Below are 24,523 nucleotides of genomic sequence, written 5' to 3' on the forward strand. Positions count from 1 at the left end.
TCGGACAGGCAGGCTGTCAGGACATCGGTGGTCGTGGAGTTGAGGGTAGAGGAGGAAAGGTAGAGTTGGGTGTCATCCGCATACATGTGGAAGTTAACCCCATGTCTGCGGATGATGTCACCGAAGGGGAGCATGTAGAGGGTGAAGAGGAGGGGACCGTGGACAGAGGGACACCGCACGAGACAGTGCGGGGGCCGGAGGAAAAAACATTTATGGAAACAAAGTGAAGACGGTGGGAGAGGTACGACCTAAACCACTCAAGGACAGGGCCTTGAAGGTTTAGGTGGGAGGACAAGCGGTGGAGGAGGATAGCATGGTCGACCGTATCGAATGCTGCCGATAGGTCGAGGAGGACGAGGAGGCAGAGGGAGCCCTGGTCACAGATGGTCAGGATGTCATTGGTGACCTTGACCAGGGCAGTTTCTGTGCTATGGGCAGCACGGAAACCCGACTGAAGGGGTTCGAATAGTGAATGGTTGGAGAGGAAAGAGCGCAGCTGGGAGGCGACAACTCGTTCCAGGACCTTGGATAGGAAGGGGAGGTTGGAGATGGGCCGGTAGCTTGATAGCTGCGACGCATCAAGGGAGGGTTTTTTTAAGGTGGGAGTGATGGTGGCAGTTTTTAAGGGAATGGGAATAGAGCCAGAGGAGAGGGACAGGTTGACGATGTCTGTGATATGTGGGGCAAGGAGGTGGAGCTGGGAGATAAGGAGTGGAGTGGGGATGGGGTCAAGGGAGCAGGTGGTAGGTTTCAGGGAGAGGATGAGTTTGGTGACAGAGGATGGGGAAACGGGTACGAAGGTGTGTAGGGAAGGACGGGTAGGAGTCGGAGTGTGGGAGGGAAGGGGTGGGTGGTGGGTGGATGTTGGAGGGGAAGTGACCGCGGAGCGGATTCCCTTGATCTTGGATTCAAGGAAATCCAGCATCTCCTTGCAGTGAAGGTTGGAGGAGATGACCTGCGTGGGGTGGCGGGGGGGACGGAGGAGTTGGGATGTGGTAGAGAATGCAAGCTTTATTATTATTATTATTATTTATGGAATATTTGGCCGTTCCATTCCAGGCAAAGGAAAATTTCCATGCATATGTGTCGAATTCTTAGTCTGGTCTGAATAGTGATGAGTTCTGCATGTGTCAGTCTATAATGTATTTGTATGATGCTTTAGGTATCAACAAGAAACTGAAAAGGAAGATGTATTTACAGCCAAGTTGGTGGACCGCCAAAACCTTTCGCCAGTGCAAGTTTCCAAACAAAAACAAGTGAAAACATTACAACCAATCAGCTCTAAGAAAGTAAAGGTAAAGTCTAGAAAATATACATTATGCATTTTTTTTGTATACTTGTAAATTATGAGTCGAGTTAACATCTTTAATTTCCTGTAATTTATTGACCACAACATAACTTTCTGAATATAAATACACTTTCAGTTGAGCGGAGGCGGACGTTGAGGAGTAAGCAGTTCGAAGAGTTAAGAAATGTCAAGGCATGAAGGGAGGAACTTGAAATCAATGCATGTGATGATAGGGAACTGGTGGAGCCTGGCTAGAACTGGTATGATGGGGATACGAAGTTTAGTGCAGGATCATATATCTTATAGTATACATATTTCAGTCAAACTCCCTTCAGTTAGCCTCACCTTAGAATAATACACAGGTTAATTAACAAAGAATCTCAAACCATAATGTACTGCTGTCCTCCAGTCTGGTCTCTCATTTCCCCAACCAATAGTAGAGCAATATTTGGGAATCTTAATGAAAGAAAAACTTGCATTTATATACCACTCGTCACGCAGGGTAGCGTTCCTGAGCGCTTAACAGTGGCGGAGCACGGGTAGGTGGGAGGTCACCATAGGCACGGTCAAAGAGGAAGATTTTGAGACACGACCTGAAGATGGGGAAGGGGTGGGGGGCAAGGCAGAGGGATAGCGGAAGAGTGTTGCAAAGTTTCAGGGCCTAGTAGCTGAAAGAGTCGCCACTGATGGTGGAGAGTTGGACATGAGGGACAGCAGGAGGCTGAAGCCAGTCAAGCAGAGGAGATGGTAATGGGTTGGGGAGTAAGCAGGTCAGAGAGGTAGGGAGGTGTCAGGACATGAAGGCATGATGATGTGTGTGAAGAATTTGAAATCGATGCGTTCGATGATAGGGAGCAGTGGAGCCTGGTTGGAACTGGTGTGACGAGGGTACAGAGTTTAGTGCAGGATCAACATGTAATCAACAACTAGAACAGAGTACAAAGAAGGATGTCCAGGTCAGGCACTGAATTTATTCAAGCAATCATTAACGTGTAATGAGAAGATGGCAGGAATGGTATTTTAGGATGATATTAAAGCAACATTTTCATCCAAACCTTTCTTGGGATTTTTACTTCATGACATGTGCAGGAGTCTGGAATCCAGCATTCTCTATTAAGGAACTGGCCACATAACTAATAATTTGATTTGCACTCCCCATTTTTTATACTGCGAAGAGGTGAATTACCCTTCCTGAGAGGATCTCCTCAGGCTAACTTAGGAGCAGGTAGCAATACTGCCAATTCAATAACAAAATAGTATTGATTATTTGCAAAAATCATGCAATATAATTTAGACCCAATGTTTTGCAATGTTGAAATTAATTTGGAAATAGTAAGATAACAACAAATCCACAATACTTTCTTTTTTATTGCACAGGAAATTGAGTACCAGAACCTGTGGATTCCAGTTGATTTGTCCAATCCTTATGCTGTAGCCACTGTGTTGAATCAGCAGCCAGGCAAACTACGAATAAAAGATCTGCGTCAGGGTAATAGAGATGGAATCATATTTTTTATATATTGCTGTTTGACTCTAAAAATAACGTGTTTCAAAATTGCTGTGAATACAACGTATTGCATAGATTTATATAGAATATACAGCACAGAAACAGGCCATTCGTCCCAACTGGTCTATGCCGGCGTTTATGCTCCATGTGAGCCTCTTCCTGCCCTTCCTCAATTAAGTCTATCAGCATAATCTTCTAATCCTTTCTCCCTCATGTACTTATCTAGCTTCCCCTGAAATGCATCTATGCTATTCGCTTCAAATACTCCTTATGGTAGCAAGTTCTACATTCCCACCACTCTCTGGGTAAAGAAGTTTCTTCTGACTTACCTCTTTGATTTATTGGTGACTATTTTATATTTATGGCCCGTGGTTTTGGTCTCCCCACAAGTGGAAACACTCACAGATGTTCTTCTTCAGCAGGTCAAATGTCCTCTTCTCATTGGATGGTTTCTGACATTCTTATCAAACTAACATCAAACTAACATCTCATAGCTCACTGCAGATTAACTCAATATCAGTTGTTGGTCAAGCTAAATTAGCACAATTTACAACAACAACAATTTGCATTTGTATAGCGCCTTCCACGCAGGGTAGCGTCTCAGAGTGCTTAACAGTGGCGGAGCCTGACTCCGACTCGGGGGGTGGAGGTGACCATAAGCACAGTTGAAAAGGAAGGTCTTCAGGTGGGACTAGGGAAGAGAATGAGCAAGGTGGAGGGATTGAAGGAGAGTGTTCCAGAGTTTCGGGGCATAGTGGCTGAAAGCGTGACTTCCAATGGTGGAGTGGAGGGTGCGAGGGACAGGTAGGAGGCCAGTGCCAGTCAAGTGGAGGCGCCGGGTGGTGGATTGGGGAGTGAGGAGGTTGGAGAGGTAGGGAGGTGCCAGGGAGTGAAGGGATTTGAACATGAGTGTGAGGATCTTGAAGTTGATCCATTCGATGATGGGGAGCCAGTGGAACCTGGCCAGAACTGGTGAGATGGGGTTACCAAGTTTGGTCCGGGTAAGTACGCGATTTAAGAAAACAATGTTTTCTGACACTGAAAAGAGCACTTTATTATCTTACTGATGGAAATAAATTTGTTACAAGATACAAAGGCATATTTATTTGCATGCTTATGCCAAAGGTTTTCCTCAAGCATAACTCTTACGGTAAATCACCAGTTTATTTTCTATCTTCTGCTTGCAGGATTCAATGCCAGGATCGTTTTTTTGCACTGAAAAATGCCGGTGCCGAAAAAAAACATTAAATGCCATTACCGGCATTGTAATTACAGTTAGCCGGAAATTCTGATTCGCAGCACATTGGTCTGAGCAGCAGGGATTTAGTGTATGGACTTCCCGGATTCAAACTGTAACCAATGAACCTTCATTACATATAGAACGCTACAGCACTGCCATTCCACTGCACTGTGTTTACGTCCCACATGAGCCTTAATTTTCTTCAATGCCTTCCTATTCCCTTTACTATCATGTTTGCATCAAGTTTTCACTTAAATGCATTGATACTTTCTGGAATGGAAATCCACATTTTAATGAGTTTTTTTTAGCTCCACATTCTAATTTAATTAATATTACAACTAACATTAATTCAAAAAAGATTAGACATGTGTAAGAGAGGATAAAGTTGTGGGATATGGAGAAAAAGCCGGGATATGGAACTAGGGATAGGATATAGGAGAGGCACTCATGGAGTATTATAAATACCAGTCCAACTGGTTGGGCCGAATGGTCTGTTTCTGAGCTGCATCTTCTCTGAAATTAGTTAATTACCCAACACCCAAGCTGGTGAACTAGATAATGTTCTCTTGTCAACTCAATAATCCTCTTGTTCATTTAGCTATATTTATATTTTGCCCACAAATATACACTCAATTCATTTTACAGTATATTCTGCAAAGCACTTGGAGATGTCTCGCAGACGTGATAAGGCGCTATATCAAATGTAAGGAGTATTATTATTATCTACTGAACGTATTTCTTTTTTTATAAAGCATTGACTCATTCTGGCAAAGGATTGAAAAGCAGACAGACAAAGGAAGCGATATATGAGTTAAAAGTCAAGGCAGAGGTCATGAAGGAACGTGCAAATGAGCTGCAATGGTGAGCTGAAGATGAAACAGAAAAGTTAAACCTGAGTAATATTCTTATTTATGTTATCACAACTGTGACTTGATAGATAAATAAGTTAAGATTACTAATTTCTCCCAGTACTGTATCTACTTGGTTACCAGATATCATCTCAAAATAAATATTGTTTTGTTTGTAGTCTGTTTGCAGATCTTAGTAATGCAATTCCATCCCCATTCAGGCAGGTACACCTTGGTCATGATCCAGTTCCTGCTAAAGTTAAACAGAAGATCCTGGATGACAGACTGGTGGCAGAAGAGGAATATAAGGTGTGAATAATATCATTGCCCAGAAACGTACATACACAGTTAAAAATATCCATTACTGCTTATACAGTATTACCTCATTATACACCATGTTTCAAATAAGAAAGTAATGATTGCAGAAAATGTGAAATATCGTCTCTTCAAAGAACTCCCCCATCTTTATTTGAAACATCTAAATATATTTGGTTCCACTATGAATACACTGTGAAACAATGCAGTGTGAAAACATGTGATTTTTGCTCTTTTTCTCCTTAGCCACTTCTTCCAAATATTTTATTGGAAAATTTTATCTCTACCAGCTCAAAGTCCATTAACAATTTTTATTGGCATAGTTAATGTTAAAATCACAACCCCCTTTACAGGGATTAGCGACTCTCCAGAATGTACTTCGACCCTTCCTGTAATATACAGGTTTGTCACCGGACTAGGTGAAGATGAAAGGACACTTTACTGGATAATAATCCTTGCATTTGATATAAAATAATAATCCTTACATTTGGTAATCCTTATGCCTTTCACATCAGAAGGACATCTCAAAGTGCTTCAACAACAACAACTTGCACTTATCCTCCACGCAGGTTAGTGTCTCAGAGCACTTAACAGTGGCAGAGCCTGACTCCGAGCCATGACGGGGGGGAGGGGACCATAAGCACAATCGAAAAGGAAGGTTTTCAGGCCGGACTTCAAAAAGGGTAAAAAGGGGGCAAGGTGGAGGAACTGAGGGAGAGTGTTCCAGAGTTTCGGGGGGTAGTGACTGAATGCGCAATCTCCAATAGTGGAGCGGAGGGCGCGAGCGACAAGCAGGAGGCCAGTGCCAGTCATGCATGAATTGGGGAATGAGGAGGTCGAAGAGATAGTGAGGTGCCAGGAAGTGAATGGATTTGAACACAAGTGTGAGGAACTTGAAGTTGATCCATTCAGTGATGTGGAGGGAACCAGTGAAGCCTGGCCGGAACTGGTGAGATGGAGTTTAGTCTGTGTAAGTATGTGGGCAGCAGAGTTCTGAATTAGTTTTTTTTGAATAGTGGTGAGGAGTGTGTTTGAGCCTCATAGGATATACTATAATGTGCAGAAACTGTGTATTTTGAGGAGAAACACGGTAGCCAATTACCACAAAGAGCAGTGAAATAAATTACCAACAACAACAAAATTACATTTGTATGGCGCCTTTAACGTATGGAGAACGCCCCAAGGCGCTGGACAATCAATGTTTTGGACCCGAGCAGGGGATAAGGATCGGGGAGGGTGGAGGGCAGGGGGGGAAGGAGGACATCCAACGGCACGGTCGAAGAGGAGGGTTTTGAGATGGGTCTAAATGGAGGTAAGGGATGGGGCGAGATGGAGGGACTGCAAAGTGAGAGAAGGCCCACCCGCAAATGGTGGGGTTGGTGAGGTGGGGGACATGAAGCAGGCTGGAGCCTGCTGAGTGGAGGGAGTGGGCCAAGGAGGGCTTTGAATGTGAGGACCAGAATCTTGAACTGTATCTTCTGTGTGATGGAATGCCAGTGGAGTTGGGCAAGGATGGGGGTGATAGGGTCACGTAACCTTGTGAGGGAGAGGACATGGGCTGCAGAGTTCTGGATGATCTGCAGCCTATGGAGGGAGGAGTAGGGGAGGCCAACAAGTAGGGCGTGCGTTGTCGAACCTGGATGTTATGAATGCTTTAAAGCGCTCTGAGACCACCGTCCAGAGTGGAGGGCGCTATATAAATCCAAGTTGTTGTTGTTGTTGCATGAGGGTCTCGGCAGCCTGCTATGTGAGACATTGGTGGAGCCGGGCGATGTTGCGGAGTTGGGGGAAGGCAGAGCACGGATGTAGGTTAGATAGGATAGTTGAGGGTCAAACAAGATGCCAAGGTTCCGGACTGGCATAGTAAGGTGGAGTGTGCATCCTTGGATGGTGATGCTGTCCTTGCCTGCAGTTTGGAGACGCAGGTGGGAGCCAATCAGGAGAGCCACTGCCTTTTTGATATTCAACAAATTTTACTTGTTTCTTTTTGGAGAGGGATCATTTTGGGGGGATCCTTTCGCTTACATGAATTCCAAGTCCCAATATGGATCTCAGAGGCAAAACTGCTGCTTGCTATGATAGGCAGACACAATAAATGGGCAAGAAGGTTATAAAAAACTCAGCTAGAGTACTGTGTTCAGTTCTGGACACCACACTTTAGGAAGGCATTGGAGAGGGTGCAAAGGAGATTTACCAGGATAGTACTAGGAATGAGGGACTTTAGTTAAGAGGAGAGGCTAGAGAAGTCAGGATTATTCTCCTTGAAGCAGAGGTTAAGGGAAGACTTAATAGAGGTGTTCAAAATTATGAGAGGATTCGATACGGTGAAAGAAGAGAAACTATTTCCACTGGCGGGTGGGCTAGTAACCCGAGGGCACTGATTTAAAATAGTTGGTAAAAGAAACAGAGGGGAGGTGAGGAACAACAATTTCACGCATCGGACCGGATTTTCGAATCTGGAATGCATTGCCTGAAGAGGTGGTGAAAGCCGATTCGATAACAACTTTTAAGAGAGAAGTAGATAATTATTTGTGGTGGACAAGTTTACAGGGCTTTTGGGAAGAGAGCGGAGGAGTGGGATTGATTTGGATAGCACTTTTCAAAGAGCCAGCACAGACACAAGGGTCTCCTTCCGTGCTGTATAATTCTATGAAGAGAAATAGTTTGAAATACACTCAAAATTGCACTGTTCAAACAGTCTTGAGTTGAAAAATTAATTTATTCTGTTTCAGTCAATTCCCAATATGCATTGCAGGAAATGTAACCCGTTTTGATTCTTATACATATCAAGGGACACGTCTCAAGCTGTCCAATTAATTATTGTGGAAAATGCAAAACTTCACACTGAATCATTCAGGTATCTTGTCTGAAGATGAGGTTAAAGCTTGTTGTTGGCAGAAGGATCTTTTCTACGGATGTATCTTGAGTTGTAACTGACCTTGATAACTAACTTAACGGAAAAAACATTCCGTTCCAAACACTGGCATATTTAATCATTATAAATACAAAAATCTAACAGGAGAACATAAGCTTAGCAAAAAAAAACTTTAGAAACAACTTTTCCCTCAGAATGGAATACTTTATTTCCTGCTTCATCTCAATACTCTTTTATATTGTTCCTCTTCAAATGCTTGTCCAATTTACCACCACCAAAAATATTATTATTTCCTAGATAAGCAGAGGTGACCCTAAAATGGAAAATGAATTCCAAAGAAGGCAGACCCAGACTTCATTGAGACCTGTTCTACGAGCTGTTGGAATGGTTAGTGAGTTTTTTTCACAGACTATTTCATGTTATTTAGTAATAATGAGGTGGGGATTCTGCGTCACAGGCAGGATGGCATTTAGAGTAGATTGTCATTGTATATGAGTGAAACATCTACCCAGCATTCTACACTAAATCATCATAAAACAGCCAATTTTATAATAGTATCAGTAATTATAGTTCACTATTACATTAAGCTAAGAATTAACTCCCAAACAATTTGACTTGGGGGCCTTACAGCTAATGGACTGAGAAGAAAATCAATAACGCTAAATTTCAACCAAGACGATGAAAGGTAAGGTGCTGCATCACCTGTTCCACGAAATGTTTAAGCATATACGGTATTTCCAAAAACATTTTTTGGAGATAACGTGCTAATAGTAAGTGGGCAAAAGTAAGGAAGATGGAGTTTAACATTACATAAGAGCATAAGAAATGCTAGACGATAAAGACCAAGGTCCATTTAGTTCTCTTTCCACCTTCCTGGCGGTCGCATGCACATAAATCCCGAACTACCTATGTACTATATCCCATAATGTCATTTCCTAAAAGAAAACTATCTAATCTGTGTTTGAAAGAATCAACACTTCCTGCTTCATGGGTTCACTATTTGCTCACTGAAATGGTGTTTGCGTAGATTTGTTCTGAATTTACCCCCCTGCAATCGCAAAACATTGCAACAACAAAACAAAAATTACATTTGTATAGTGCCTTTCGCATCAGGAGGATGTCCCAATGCAAATTCTGAGTTAGTATTCTTCAAGTGGAAGAATAATAGCAATTGGGAGTATGTCCAAAATGGGGAATAGCAGTAGGAGGGGTAGATGAGCAGAGAGATCTAGGAGGTCGAGTCTTTAGATCATTAATATCTAGTTTCCAGGTATCGAAAGCAGTCAGTATGGCAAATTAAATGTTGGCCCATATTCTAAGAGCTTTGTAATATAAAAGTAAGGAAGTGCTTCTCCAGTTATATAATCCTGGTCAGAGCTCATTTGGACTCTCTGTTCAGTTTTGGGATTTTTTAGCCTGCATTAGACCAAGGCTGAGTAAGCTATAATTGTATTGAAGAGACACCAATTTAGATTATATTTATTTACTGACCTTTCATTTTATGTATTACAGGTTCCAAATTGCAAACTAGGATTTGATCCCTATTCTAATGATTATTGGTTATCTCGCCATCGAGCTCTCAAACACTTTCGGGAAGCTGCACGGAAGGTATGATGACACATTCATATGTAAGACTTAGTATAGTTTTCAGCGACCTCCCTCCAAAAAGAGAAAATGCAGTTCTTATTGAGTATATTAGTGAATAATGATGTGGTTAGATTTATTTCTTCCCATTGTTCTCCACCAATCTTCTTTACTTTGGGCATGATTTTAAAGGTTGTGGCTCCTGCATGGCTGCAACTTCATGTGCACCATAGTACCATGTCCAAATGACCTACTTCACAGTAATTGCAATCCCTGCCAGAAAATGGTTATGTGTGGATGTTGACTGAGGACAGATTTGAAGATGTCTCATAAGCATTGTTGGATGGAGGGGTGCCTATGAGTCATCTTCAAATCTGTTCTCAGTCAACTTCCACACATAACCACTTTCTGGCAGGGATTGCATGATAGTGATCGGAAACAAGAATTTTGGTTGAATTTCTTCTCCCTGTTCTTCCTTTCACTTAACTCAAAAGTGCTGATGCTAAATAGTAGCAGCTGAGATTAGCTAACTGCACCGAAACATAAAATTGAGAATGTTCTTAGTAAATTAGAACTCATAAAATCAAGGAGAATCTACAGCACTGAATCGTATGTTTATTGAAGCCTGAAAAAGTTATAAGATGGTTTTTATTTTTGTTCATTGGTTTTTTGTCAGTTAGAATATTATGGAAATTAACTTTTTCATTTTAAAGAAAGTTTTTTTTCTTGAACTTCAGGCTAGGAATGCTGTGACATATCAATCAGACTTCCCATTCCACATTGTTCTACTGTAAGAACAAAGTTGCCAGTATAAATGTAGCATAAATCTCCATCCATTTTATCGGCATAAACCTATTCGTCAAATTGTTATTTGACTTTCTTTTCTCTTCCAGTAGAATTGAAGTCTATATTCAGAGTTTAATTCTGGAATGAATAACAATCTGATTTATCATGCTTCTGTACCGTTCTCCTTGGCTCAATATTACTGAGCTTATGTGATAAGTGCAAGTATTAAATAACTACAGAGCCTGATGAGTTCAAAGGAAATTCTGGAGAGTTGTTTTCATGCTGCTTTCATCGTTTAATTTTTCTATTTATATTAAACACTAAGCATGGAAAACAACAGAAGAATAAACTGATACAGCTGTTTTCTTCAAGAACTGGAAAGTCTCAGCCCTGTGATGTTAGATCTATGACTAAAGCCCACATATCTGACCTTAGCCCATTTGCCAAAAATAAGCTGGTTCTTTGTATGAATTGTCTGTGACACCTATCTGTTTTTAGTGTAGTACACTGAAATTGTTGATAAGAGCACAGTTGAAATGAATATCCTTCCACTTTTCCTAGAAATTATCAAAAGTAATTCAATAATTTTGAAAAGAATTAATGTTCGCAGTATTCATTTCTATCTCATCCTCACTTTTATGAAAACAACACGGTGAGTTGCACTAAACTAATCTGCATTTGGGGATCTTCAGGCAACTTTTCTTCCTTCACTTTTCTTCCTTGTTGATTAATGTTTGTAAATTGCGCTGTCCTTTATTTGGGGTAGAATTCCAGAATATTTTAAGGATCTGAATGAATTCTATTTGAGGAAAAATTTTGAAATGTTTCCAGATTCAAAAAGATATTGCATTTGGATTTTCAACAATGTGCATGGGACTATTCAGGCAGGTATAGATGCATAATTGTTGGTTTAAAATGAACCTGAACATGAACTAGAACAACAGTTGCGTTGTAAAGATTGGATTCAGACTCAGTTAACCAATTCCTGCTTGCCATGTTCAAATACTTTTGTCAATAATGTACTTAATTAGCTAACTTTTTTTTGTCTTAGATTATTATACGATGCAGAGTAAATAGCAGGTTGATTTTGTTGAAGAAGCTTGTTGAAAACCTCAAAAGAAGTAGTGCAAGCAGTTTAAAAGGTATTTTGTATTGTCACACATTGTATCTTTTTAAACTCCAAAAGCATTTTTGTCCAACATATAGCAGATAAATGTGGAACATTCATCCTATCCTACCTCAGCAACCTCCTACCACTATTGCCCTAGCGATTCCCCCCACTCAGCAAACACCAGCTTGCTTCACATCCTTCACTACTCTGCCCCATCATTGATGAACAAGCCTTCAGCCACTGTATCCCAGAGTGACTCTTCCTCGTCCTGTCCGTACAGATTCTAATGTGAAGTGGAGTGACTTTATTTTTGTAGGTGAACACTGCACCAATATTAGCCCGCAGCAAGGTCCCAAATGAAGTTAATGATCAATTTTATCCGGGGAATTGTTGGCTAGGACACTAGGAGAAGTTTTTTCTGTTTTTGAATGGTACCATTCACCAATCGAACCTAGCTCGGTTTAACATCTTATCAAAAGAACAGCACTTCCAACACTTCTCCAGCATGGCACTGGAGTGAGCATAGATTATAAACTCAAACATGATCTGATATCAGATATAAACCCACAAGCTCTGAATCAGAGGTGTGAGTGTTACCTAAGTGACTAAGTTACTTGCACAAACAAATTGTGTACTCTGTTCTCTGATAAAATACGTTTTCCCCTTTTTACCTCTTTTGACAGGGAGCACTCTCAGCTTTGGCAACAATTTGTATCAGAATACAGAGGAAAACAGCCTTCCAAACCTTTCCAAAGACAACATATTGCCTTACACATTTCCTTATTATGTCCCTCCTGACTGGATTGATGAATTGGTATGGAATATATAAAAGTATTTGGGAATTTTGAATTATTTATGTTTAATGACAAACTTTTCCAGTCTTAAATTGTCTGCTGACTTAATTGTTTTCAACATTGCAGTAGTTAAATAAAAACTAAAATGCTTTCAATAGTTCACATCCTGTTTGCCAAGAAAAGACTGCAAAATGTCAATTCAAATACAATGTATTCAGATTGTGGAATGGGAAACAAAAGTTATTTAAATCACTAGGAAAGAGGTCTTTTGTCATCTGCATCTCCTTCTAGCTTAGAATATTAGTGAACTATCCACATAATTTACCTGTACATCCTAGGGATCCTGTAGTTGTAGGCCCAGGGCAATACAGCCGTACTGAGAAGATAAGTAACTTTCTAAAGTTTTCAAATTTATCAGAAATCATATGAATAAACAAATGGTTTTGATATTATGAAATACTTTTTTAGAAGTATTTTTCTTCTCTACAACAGCTATGGTCAATTCTCTGTTTTCTCTCTCTCTCTCTCTCTCTCTCTCTCTCTCTTCCCTCACACATTTACTACTGCATGCCAACTATGACATGCAGGAAAAACTTTGGTTCTTGTAATTATTCAATCATTCAGTCACTTATTTTATTGTTATAATTGACCAGTGTAATATGACATTTCGGAATCAAGTGTGCATGTAACATTGTTTACTAATACTATATCACTGTTAATGCTGCCACTTAATGATCTGATGCTTCACAGCTCAAGAACAATGTTACGTTTAATGATGTAGGATATTTGGCGACTTCACTATTCCAGTCGTTATATTATAACAATAATAAATAATCCTTGCAATTGATATAGCACCTTTCATATCAAGAGAACATCTCAAGGAGCTTCGCATGATTTACTACAAGTAATAGTAACTGTGTGTTCAGAGTCCCGATAAAGTGCTTGAATTCACAATCCTGTGACTCAAAGGTGAGAGGACTGCCAATTACGCCAGGCTAGTTTCCAATTATAATTATGAACTTCTGTTGCCATTTTGTAGAAAGGGAGGAGAATGGTTAGAATGATATACCAGAGTCCAACGCGATTTATTTTTTAGGAGCCTGATATTTTAAGAACGCTTTAAAACATTCAAATATCTCGCGAAAACTGTAGATTGACCGCACAATGCAAGCATAATGGGTGGGAGACCAATCTTGCAATGGTAAATTTTGAAAAGAATAATAACAGTAACATTATGCTTCTCCTTTGAGGAAATCAATAGCACCAGTAGTTGCTACCATGGAGACTAGATAGAGATCAGTACCATTTACTGAACCCTGTCCCTAACTCGTTTCTGACATCCAGGAGCTAATTATGCACAGTGGGAGAAAAGGATGAACCACATGATTCAGGGAGTGAGCTCCGTTTAGTACAATTTTATCTTGTTTTTCTCTTTCATGTCCAAATTATACTCAGCTTGTGTGATATTTAAACAATGCAGCACAAGTGTTTTTTTTGGAATTTTTTGGAATTAAAGAGACATAGTCTTCATGAAAAAAAGATTAGGAAACTATTTGTTTGCATGGGAGATGAATTGTATGTGATTTTAATCCCAATGACAAATATGATGCAATAATGAGTGCAATTTATGTCACTGTTTATAAAAACAATGGAAATCAAATTGCTGGACATTTTATTTGTGGACATAATACCTCAAAATCAAATAGATAGATGGTATTAATCATTCAACAAAATACAAATATTTGGCTACTTGAACAAAGAAAATAAAATTATTGCTAACTGCTCCTCTACACCTACATGTGTGACTTCCGTAGCCAACGAAAAATAACTAATAAAAGTTGATTGCTTTGATGTAAATATGAAAGTCTTTCAAGCTATTCTTTTAATCAAATAATTCCCTATCTTTCTGATCTCTTGCTACTCCACTTCTTTGCTCACTGCCTCCAACCAGCTAACTCAGGCTTAGGGTTTGTCCCATGGCCTATCTGTGCCACTATCGGTGGCCAAGCGTTACAATTTTACACCTCTAACCTCTGAAATTCCCTCCCTCAACCCCGCCATCTCGCCTCCTCACTATTTGTCTTTCAGTCCTGCCTTAAAACCTATCTCTTCAACTTCAACTCTCTCTTCCTCCTCTCCTATTTCCCTGCTTGGTGTCCATCCCCACCACTGCAAAGCACTCAGAGATATAATTCTGCACAATGTTTGTTATATAAATGCGTGGTGGTGTTGTTGAAGTTAACCAAAAGCTCCCATTGTATCTCATGAATGAAACTTCTTTTTTTAGGCTCCTGATGCACTTGGATTGGTGCCTGTGAATACTTTAGAAGTAACAGTTGAACGTCCAGTTTTATTCTTCAATCTAAAGGTTATGTATTTTAGGTTACATTTCAATATCAATGATACAAAGTAACTGCTTTAAATTAAATATTGTTGTTACATATTGAATGAAACTCCTTATTTTTAATGTTTTCCTTACTTTCTACTGATACAATCTTTGATGTATTGATTATGGTTAATGTAACCTTTATCTGCATGTAATTTGTAAATTTACAGATTCCTCAGCATTATAAATTAATGGGATACCAACGTGATTCTGCCCATAATGCTTCATCTTCATATATTCCTTTAAAACTGTCACGACCCCTCCGATCAGGAGCAGAGGTAATATTTTCATCAAATCTTGGGAACAGGATAATATAGGTCTTGGAAACATGGATATAAATATAGTCATTAGTTATTACTGTATGAGGAACAGTGTTGACTCTCTTGAATAATAGACATACTACACTTAGAGGCACACTTTCCCCATAATGATGCCTGTGATGCTTCTTCCAGTTATTATATTGTACATCGCAATATTCCACAATTGTCAAGATGCCTCAGATTAGAAGCAAAGTTGATTATTACAATGTTGTGTATTTCTTTATGCCTCAAGAAAAGATCTTAAACTATTGATTGGAAGATACAGTGGCCTCTCCCACAATTGTTGATTTGTAATGATATCTAGAGAGGTATGCCAATATTTGCTTGGCAACAGTTCTTCAGCACAAAAAGAAAAAGACCTTGTCATGTTAAAATGTCTTAAAGCACTTTAGAAATAATTGTTGCTGCTGATATCACTTTCTATGTGTAAATGGTGCTGCTAACATCACTTCCTTTGAGGAAATAACACCAAAGCTGCTTCATGTGCGCAGTGTACAGATAGTGACATCAGCAATGATTCCTGTGTTCAGTGTGCAGAAAGTGGTGTCAGTGGTTTCCTGGCAACCCATTTTTAATGTGGTTTGCTGGCCAGTCAGTACTGAAAACCAGATGTCATGCATTTCTGATTAGCGTGGATCCACAGAACCGCAGTGCTTTAAGTGAAGCAGATTGATGTCAGGGTACCAGGTTTCCCCAGCATGCCACGTCCACAGCATTATCTTTATGACTTCTCTCAGTTATTTCACCATTCTCTCAGCTTTATTAAGCAAAAATTGTCATTAACAAATCCATGCTGATTGTCTTTAATTAATCGTTTATTCGTCCCCTGCCTAATCCTCCCCACTATCGGCATGAGGGCAATCAACAATTCAACCCCCACTCTTTGGAACTCCAACGCAGAGTCCCTCCGACTGTCCCCTTCCTCCCCTGAAAACCATCTCAAAACATAGCTCCTTCACCATGCTTTCAGTCATATTTCCCTCCCCATGCCCTTCAGCTCCCACCCCCAGCTTAGGTGGCCAGCCAGCAGTGTTAAATGCTTTGAGACGTGACGTGAAAAGCACTACATAAATATAAAATGAAAACAAGTGGCTGGGAACACACAGCAGGTCAGGCAGTATCTATGGAGAGAGGAAAATATATTAACATTTCAGGTCTTTGATCTTTCGTCAGAACGTAAATATGAATTGTATTGTGTATTGTATGTCTTTCTAAGTGATTATTAATATCCTGTTCTGTGGGTTCCACAATTTTGTCCACTATTTTATGAAGAATTTATGTAACAATATGTAAATATATATGTAGCACTTTTTTATTTTGAAATGTTCATTTCTGCAGAATGAATTATACCCAGTGGAATCATTAGAGAAAAAGGTTCCTATAGCTACCACACATTTGGTAGACTTAGAAGAATCGCTTAATCAGGATTTTTTCCTGAATCTCACAGTGGATCCTCAGAAGAAACCAGTTCATCCCTTGAACTTGTTACCTCCTGAAGGATTATTCAAACCGCCTGTTTATCATCCACTCTATGTGCTGGTAAGTACATTAGTAAGAACAAAACAAATCCTTATTGAGTACCTCAGTCAAAAAAAGTTAATATTTTCAAGTTATTTTTAGACTTCAAAGATTACTGAATATTTTTGCTTTCAAACGTAGAGCCAACAGTGTATTTATAGGCAAACGCATCAGCCAGTTTGACCCACAAACTAGCTGACCTGACATGAATATATCGCCTTTCAGGCAATAATGACATCCTATTCTTTTTCCCAATAAGCAGTACCACACATGCATCGTCACTAAACATCGCCACATTTCCAACTATTTCTCTAGCCTATCAATTTCCTCCTGAAGTATTCTAAAATTCTCATTTGCCTTTTTTTACTAGAATTCTGTTCCTGGACTTCATGCATACAAGCCCCCTCTTTCATATTGTGAAACAGAGCTGGATTTTCATATTTGTCCTTTACCAAAGTACATCGTCAATGCAAACCCTCCAGGTGATGTTAATCTTCCCAAAACACAGAAGAAATTCCTCGATCGAGATGTAAGATTACGACTGGTGTTCTTTTTCTTTTACAAATGTAGCATTCTTCATTCTACACTACTACATATTTAAATGTATGTTGTTTCATTCTGCATATTCAAATACTATTGTACTTGTCCAGATTTTCTGAAGACCAGGAATAAAGCGTAGATTTTATTATGAGGAAAGTATCATTTACTGAATTAGTCCATAACTATAAATCTTTTTGTGATATCTGAATTGTTATAAGGAACAAGAACAAGGTTTAGGCTTGAATTGTATCCATGAGCAGCCCTCTAGATTTTGCTACTTTCTTCAATTTACAGTGAACAGTAAATAAGATCACTTAGTCTATCATAAGTATTCGGTGCATGTTTAATCAGACAATTTTATTTGGTTTCAATGCGTTGATCCTTAAATATATTTTAATTTATTTTTATCATTCAAAAGTTAAAAGCAGAATGATTGACCTTCATTATAAATCTGTTTTGTTGTAAATGTAGAATAAATTATTAATTAGCAACTAAGATATATCATTTTAATCATTTTAATATTCAATATATCTCATTTCATTCTATAATGAATTATAAATATCCTAGAAATCCAAGAGAATAATATTGTAGTTAATCAAATTAACTATTCTGCTGTTGATCAAACAGGAAGTAATTAAAGGTCTAATGACTTGGAAGAAATTTTATTCAACACCTATTCGATCTTTATCCAGCACTGCGACTTTAACCAGCTCATGGGTGCCACGATGGTATGTATTATTTAAAAAAGCTCTAGTGTTCATATAAATCTAATTTCTAATTGTAATAATAATAATATAATAATAATAATCCTTGCATTTGATATAGCGCTTTTTACGTCGGGAGGACGTCCCAAAGCGCTTCACAGAACACACTGTAAAGTGAATTGACTGTATATTTGTGGGCGAACGCAGCAGCCAATTGCGCACAGCAATGTCCCACAAACAGTCATAGATTGAAAATGACCAATTTATTATTGTTTTTGGTTTTGGAGGGATTATTATTAGGCTCTGTGTGGAGTAAGAAAACTTGCCCAAGGTTTCGCTCTCTGCCTGGAATTGAACTCAGGTCTCTCGCTTGCAAAGCGAGTGCTCTAACCACTGAGCTACAGGACTCCACAAATAATAGCATGTAATAGTAATAGCATTTATGATTTTGATATGCTTTTGTTTGTTTAGGAGTGATCCATTTTCAACAGATCTGCTTCCTATTAATGCCCCATCACTATTGGATAGTTTACCAGAAGAGGACAAGAAGAATGTAATTGAAGGAGCGTAAGTACAAATGATTCACAAAATAACCACAAAGATCATCAGTCGCAAAAGTATTAAAAAATATATTGTGCTTAATAAGACTCAGTGTTGAAAAACACGAATGTAAGGCGCATTAGCAAAAAGAATAGGCAGTCTCACTCATGCAGATCCACAATACATCAAGGACTGCTGAAGATAGACCAGTCAGTCTGACCCATTAGCAGGACTTGGAGAAGCAGACTTGTCACTGAGAATATTATTAACTCCCTATAGAATTTATCCAGCAGCATTTGCATTTATATTTTTTATCCACAGAGTAACATCTTAATTACATATACTTTAAGCATTTAAGATCCTGTGGCAATATGCTGTCACATGTGCAACATGAAGTCGATTGAGATGGCCAGTGAAATTCATTGCCTTGACCTGGTGGCAGTAATATTGCGGACAATACAGAGTTTAGAAATAAAAAAAGAATTAAAGTGTATTTTGCTTACCAATATTGTGGTAGTCATTCTAATTGTTTTTCTTTGCATTCCACTGAAAGGGAAGGAAAAGTGGAACTAATACCAGAGATGCTGAATGTTGAATTCACAAAAATTGAAACTACAATGGCTTACTTGGGGGAAGACGGGGATAAAACTGCTGAAGATCACAGGTACACAATGAGCTCCTGCGTAGGCATGATCAATGTGGAAAGCATTGTTCATGTTACGTTTAGGAAAAATATTCTTCCTTGAATTTTTGCCTATCAAAGTTGAAATTGTACATAATGATGTCCAAAACGTGCTAGTCGTTATGGTGAATAGTGACTCCTGAGAGTAACCGGAGATTCATCATTCAGAATTGTGGGAACTCTGCTCTGACACATCTACTGCTAGTGTAGTGTTCCTGTTAGTTTGTGTAAGCCATTTCAACTTCCAGTTATGAGTGATTAGTTATCACTTCTGTTATATCACATATTGAACTCTGATGTGTTGGAAAGAATGAATTGTACATTGCATATAGGAAGCAAGGAATGGAATTAATAATTTACTATCTTCCACGCACAAAATATACAGTTAATTCACCTTACAGTATATTCTGTGAAGCCCTTTGAGACATCTCAAAGACGTGATAAGGCTCTATATCAAATGCAAGTATTATTATCTTTTTTCATTCTATACTATGTTTTTATGTTTTTGAAGTGGTGATGTGTAGATGTGATAGAAGAAGAAGATGACCTCTAGTACCTTATTAATTGACTAATTAACTTATTCATTATTTTTTCATCTGAAAGCAGCTGAAGACACAACTCAATATTTTCCAGTAATATTTGGATAATGTTAACCTTATCCCACTTCAAATGGTATTTGGATTAGCCTGATATCCATCCATCCATGAAGATAATTCAAACCAACTCAAAATTGAGTAATTGTGGAAAGAGCAGAGAAATGGGAGTAATTTAGATAACTCAAGTTATCAAGTCAGAGCAAACATAGACACAATGGGCCAACAAATGACCTTGTTCTGCACAATAAACATTCTATGATTCTTTTGGGGGAAAAAAATCTTTCAAATGCAATTTTATAGAAAGGAGTTTCTTGTTCAAATTATGAAAGTGAAAATGAAAGTCATCCTTTGTCATTCTAGAATCCTGAACATCAGATTAGAAAAAAATTCTGTTTAATACCGTAATAGGTAAAATAATGTAGGTACATTATTTTCAAAGTACTACTACCTTAATTCTGTAGAAATTGTGTTTTTCTGTGTTGATCCTTGATATTAATAATAGCGCACTTCTAGGTTGTTTTAAAGTAACCTCTTAGATTCATCCTTTTTTTAAATACAAAGAGGAATGTTTGGTGTGGTGGCCCATTTTGACACTTCCTTTGTGAAGGAAGTAAAAAGGGAAGGATAACAGGAAATTAAATGTTTAAAAAGCATTAATGAGAATAATAATCACTGTTTAGTCTTTTCTTTCAGTGAGTTCAAGGCACAACATCCAGGAGCAACACCTTGCCGTGGACCTATTCCAAGGTAAATATAGCATGAACAAGTTGTAACTGATTATCCTTTGTATGAAATGTGTGTGAGCTTCGCACACCTGCTGCTTTTTTAGTCTACTGTAAATCGTTAACCAGAAGAACACTGAAAAACTATTTCTACTTGTAAAATCTGAAGGGTTCTGCATTCAACATTCATAGTCAGAATATTCCTAACAGCTATTATGCATAGAATAGGTAATTACATGAAGAATACACCGCAACAATAAAATGGTCTTATGTCATTTTAAAAATGGCATCAGAATAATTTGCATGCAATTGCAGTCAAGCAAAACTTTTGCTAAATTCCCTGTTTGTTTCTGATGTAGACCCCTATTCACAAACCCCCAGTTAGTGTATTTTCAACCATTCAATAAAACATTTTTATTCAATTAAAAGCTTTTTTTATAAGTACAGAGAACTACATTTCACAGATTTGCAAAAACTGCACATAAATCGTTTATTTTTAATCTTCGAGTCATTCTGTGTTAAAATTTAAAAATAGCCTCCAGGTTTTGATTGGAAACGGAATTATGTTTTATATTGAAACATTCATTATCCCTGCAATATGAATATATCAATTAGCTGGTGGTGTAGGTAGCAGTTAGCGTTGGAAACTCGTATAAATTTTATTAAGATATTTAGATAATTTCAAAGATTAAATATTTATAGAAATGGAGCATATATGGCAGTCTTTGTATGTTTACTTTGTATGTTTTTAATAGTGCAAAACAATGTGACTACATTACCAATGAGTAGCAGTCACAAGTTGAAACAAAACCAGCAATGCTGGAAATCCACAGCAATTCAGTCAGTTTCTGAAGAAAATATTTCGGACTCAGATAAAGAATCACACCCGAATATGTACCTTTTTTTTCTCTTTCTCATTTTTACCTTTTTATGATATTTTCTGGGGGGGATTTCTGATTTCCAATCTTCAGATGTTTCTGTTTCACATCAAAAATATGTTAATCAAGTTCACTGGTAGTTTAAAATTCATGTACATTCCAGCTGGAGACACTATGCTATACTTGTAACATGCTTTGCCTTTGTAAATCTAATACCTTTCCATGCTTCTAGTCATCAAAAGTGTGATCTTAATTTTGTATTGATATAACATAGAGTACCAAATGTATAGGCTTAATACATTTATATTTTTTATTTATTTGTGCTGTTACTATTTCTAGCTCACCTTTGAAACATTTTTGGTATTTTCTATTCAAATTTACAAAAGTGCTTTAGCTAATCTGAAAGACAAAATAGTATATACAACATTGCTAATCAGTGATCTTCCGCATATATTTCAGGGATGTACGAGAGCAGCAGCTAGAGTGGTTTCTAAGATTACAAAACAATCAGCTCGGATCAAAGTTTCAAGCCAATATGAAGCATCTGAAAAAAATATCTTCCAATAACTTTCTACTCCTTCCATGAGTCCTGGTTTCAGTTACATGCTGCAAAGACTGTTCATCAGAGAAATATTGTTAGCCTACTGTAAACCAAATGCAGTGATAAGCTTGTAATATTTGCAATCTTCTCTTTAGAGATAACTTGTGTGAGTAAAATATACTTTGAAAAAGACCGTGGTTATTAGAGGCATTCCAAGAGTTAGTTATTACAGTTTTGTAATATTACTATTTGGATATTTAATATACATCATTGAAAATGAGAATCAAATTGACTAATTGCATCTTTCATAAGAAAATATTTTTTTAATTACATGACTTCCACTGGAAACAGTGCACATAATTATCAAGCATTTTTTTAAATGCAGTGTGATTTTGTTTAGATCTCCCAATATCTAAGTGCACCATGTGATATTGCAGTGAGCTTCATTTACAGACTGGGTATGATGTACATTTGAACCCTTTCTGTACATACACTTAATGGATATTTATTGGCCTCCATCTAAACTTGTGTTATGGATAAAGTAAGAGGGTCTACTTGAAGTGACTGGCTGCAAGATAACGGGTTGGCAATGGAATGACAGAATTGAGCAAACCCTCTTTGGCGGTCTCAGTAGTTTAATTCCTGAGCCAGACAGGTCCATAATACTCTAGATCAATGTTGATGACAGCCAATCTAGCCTGGCTCATCAGTAGGATTTGGAAAGGCAGACAAGTCAATGGGGCTTGGGCTCTACCTGTCAACTCAGTTCCCTGATCCCAACCCACCCCCCTCCCTGCTCAAATCCTATTCCCTCACTGTCCCGACATGAAAGGTGCTTTACAAATGTAGTTTTGTATTGTATCAAGCCCTAACATGTAGCATGTCCCAGCTGGACAAGCAGCCGAAATGCTTTCAATGGCAAACTACGCGGTTATAATTGGTTAAGACTCTTCAGTAGTACCCCAACGCAACCTCTGGGTTCCCCAAACCTTAGCTCTTGACACCTTTAGCCTGATACTGTCCACAATTAGGGAAGCAGGTTATGTCCCTCCAGAGGGAGAGTACATGTTACATTCTAATAAATATGTGTGGAATTTCCATGTATAGGTGGGATGCATGGAACTTTGTTTGTTTTGTATACTCTTAAGCATGATGACAGGTTTCCACATGTGTCAGGCACCCAGCTGACCCAAAAAAGTATTGTGGACGAAAACAAATATCAACTTTCAAAATAAATAAAAGTCATACATATTTTATCACTTAGTGTTTGTTCCACTGACTTAAAAAAATTATTTGAGTATAAATGTGTAAAATCGTCTGGAAGAGCAAAATTAATAATAATAATAATAATAATAATCCTTGCATTTGATATAGCACTTTTTCACGTCGGGAGGACATCCCAAAGCGCTTCACAGTACACACTGTAAAGTGAATTGACTGTATATTTGTGGGCGAACGCGGCAGCCAATTGCACACAGCAATGTCCCACAAACAGTCGTAGATTGAAAATGACCAATTTAATTATTGTTTTTGGTTTTTTGGAGGGATTATTATTAGGCGTGTGGAGTAAGGAAACTTGCCCAAGGTTTCGCCCTCTGCCTGGAATTGAACTCAGGTCTCTCACTTGCAAAGCGAGTGCTCTAACCACTGAGCTACAGGACTCCACGACTCCACGACTAATATATTAGGAATACTTTAATAGAAAATACAAAGTTCACGATGGATCACCAGGAGCGAGCCTACTCCCACATTGTTCCTTTCCTCTGGAACATTTTACCACTGCCATTTTACCATTTCTCTCTCTGCTTTCAAATCCAACCTAACTCTTGACTGTGCTTTTATCTACTTCTCACGAGATGCACTTTTTAGAAAACACAACAGTATTTTATTGGTCCTTATAGCCCTATGCCTTACTTATACTGCCCGATAATACAATAAACCGTCACAATGTTAAGACATAGAAAAACCCTGACACCATAACTGTGACACGAGCAGCTTTACCCAAAGTGAGTAGACAATGNAAAAACAACCTTCATCTGGAGACAAGGCTCTCAGGTCAGACATGTACCTCCTTGATGACACTAAAGGCAAAGAGTGACCCTGATTCTAATGAGTCCCCTTCTTTTATACGATTTTAACTCCTCCCTTTTTCAATATATCTCTCTATACCTTTACCTTTTGAGAAGTTTCCCAATGTGAAAGGCACTAATTCTAAGTAAGTATCAATTATTGTTGGTGAAGCCTACCAATGACCAATTAGACATTTACATTATTATTTCCATAGGTTTGGTAAATTGAGCTATAACTGATTTAAACCTGATTTTCCCTTTTTTGTTGCAACACTTACCCAGGTTACAGACTTTGTGTCTTCAAGCCAGTACCTCTTTAAATTATATTTTCCCTAGACCATAGTTGCACTTAAAGTGAAGCGGCTTATTTTAACACAAACTCTCTATACATAGACTATCTACAGCAACTATCATTAGAACGAGGTAGAGCATTAATAAGAACAAGTTGTCCAGGACAGTCCCCAAGCCATGGTTTTTGTCAAACTGCGCGTAACACTTTCCAGAATTAGGCTAGCTGGATGTGTCTCCAGGGAGAGAGCGTATTCTATTCCAACGATCTATCTCTGGAACTTCCATGTTTAGGTGGGATGATCAATTCTCAGCTTGGTTTGGATACACTTAAGCATGATGATGGGTTTCTGGATGTGTCAGACACCAGCTGATAAAAACATGCAGGCTG

General features: G+C 38.4%; 1 protein-coding gene across 1 annotated transcript in view; it reads left to right on the top strand.

Moving 5' to 3' along the window:
- The window catches only part of cfap221 (cilia and flagella associated protein 221), a 38,528-nt gene extending 16,478 nt beyond the window's left edge, over positions 1–22,050 (top strand). The window contains exons 8-24 of the mRNA XM_042336212.1: positions 1,163–1,295; positions 2,666–2,777; positions 4,788–4,896; positions 5,105–5,192; positions 8,371–8,460; positions 9,586–9,681; positions 11,495–11,585; positions 12,238–12,368; positions 14,636–14,716; positions 14,905–15,012; positions 16,393–16,593; positions 16,943–17,101; positions 17,740–17,840; positions 18,288–18,383; positions 18,910–19,020; positions 20,328–20,381; positions 21,694–22,050. Coding sequence (XP_042192146.1) covers positions 1,163–1,295; positions 2,666–2,777; positions 4,788–4,896; positions 5,105–5,192; positions 8,371–8,460; positions 9,586–9,681; positions 11,495–11,585; positions 12,238–12,368; positions 14,636–14,716; positions 14,905–15,012; positions 16,393–16,593; positions 16,943–17,101; positions 17,740–17,840; positions 18,288–18,383; positions 18,910–19,020; positions 20,328–20,381; positions 21,694–21,820 — 1,888 coding nt within the window. The 3' untranslated portion in view covers positions 21,821–22,050. The remainder of the gene's footprint in view (positions 1–1,162; positions 1,296–2,665; positions 2,778–4,787; positions 4,897–5,104; positions 5,193–8,370; positions 8,461–9,585; positions 9,682–11,494; positions 11,586–12,237; positions 12,369–14,635; positions 14,717–14,904; positions 15,013–16,392; positions 16,594–16,942; positions 17,102–17,739; positions 17,841–18,287; positions 18,384–18,909; positions 19,021–20,327; positions 20,382–21,693) is intronic.
- Positions 22,051–24,523: the final 2,473 nt, after the last annotated feature.

This window comes from Callorhinchus milii, unplaced genomic scaffold (assembly GCF_018977255.1).
Source record: "Callorhinchus milii isolate IMCB2004 unplaced genomic scaffold, IMCB_Cmil_1.0 Scaffold6, whole genome shotgun sequence".
Classification (NCBI taxonomy): Eukaryota; Metazoa; Chordata; class Chondrichthyes; order Chimaeriformes; family Callorhinchidae; genus Callorhinchus; species Callorhinchus milii.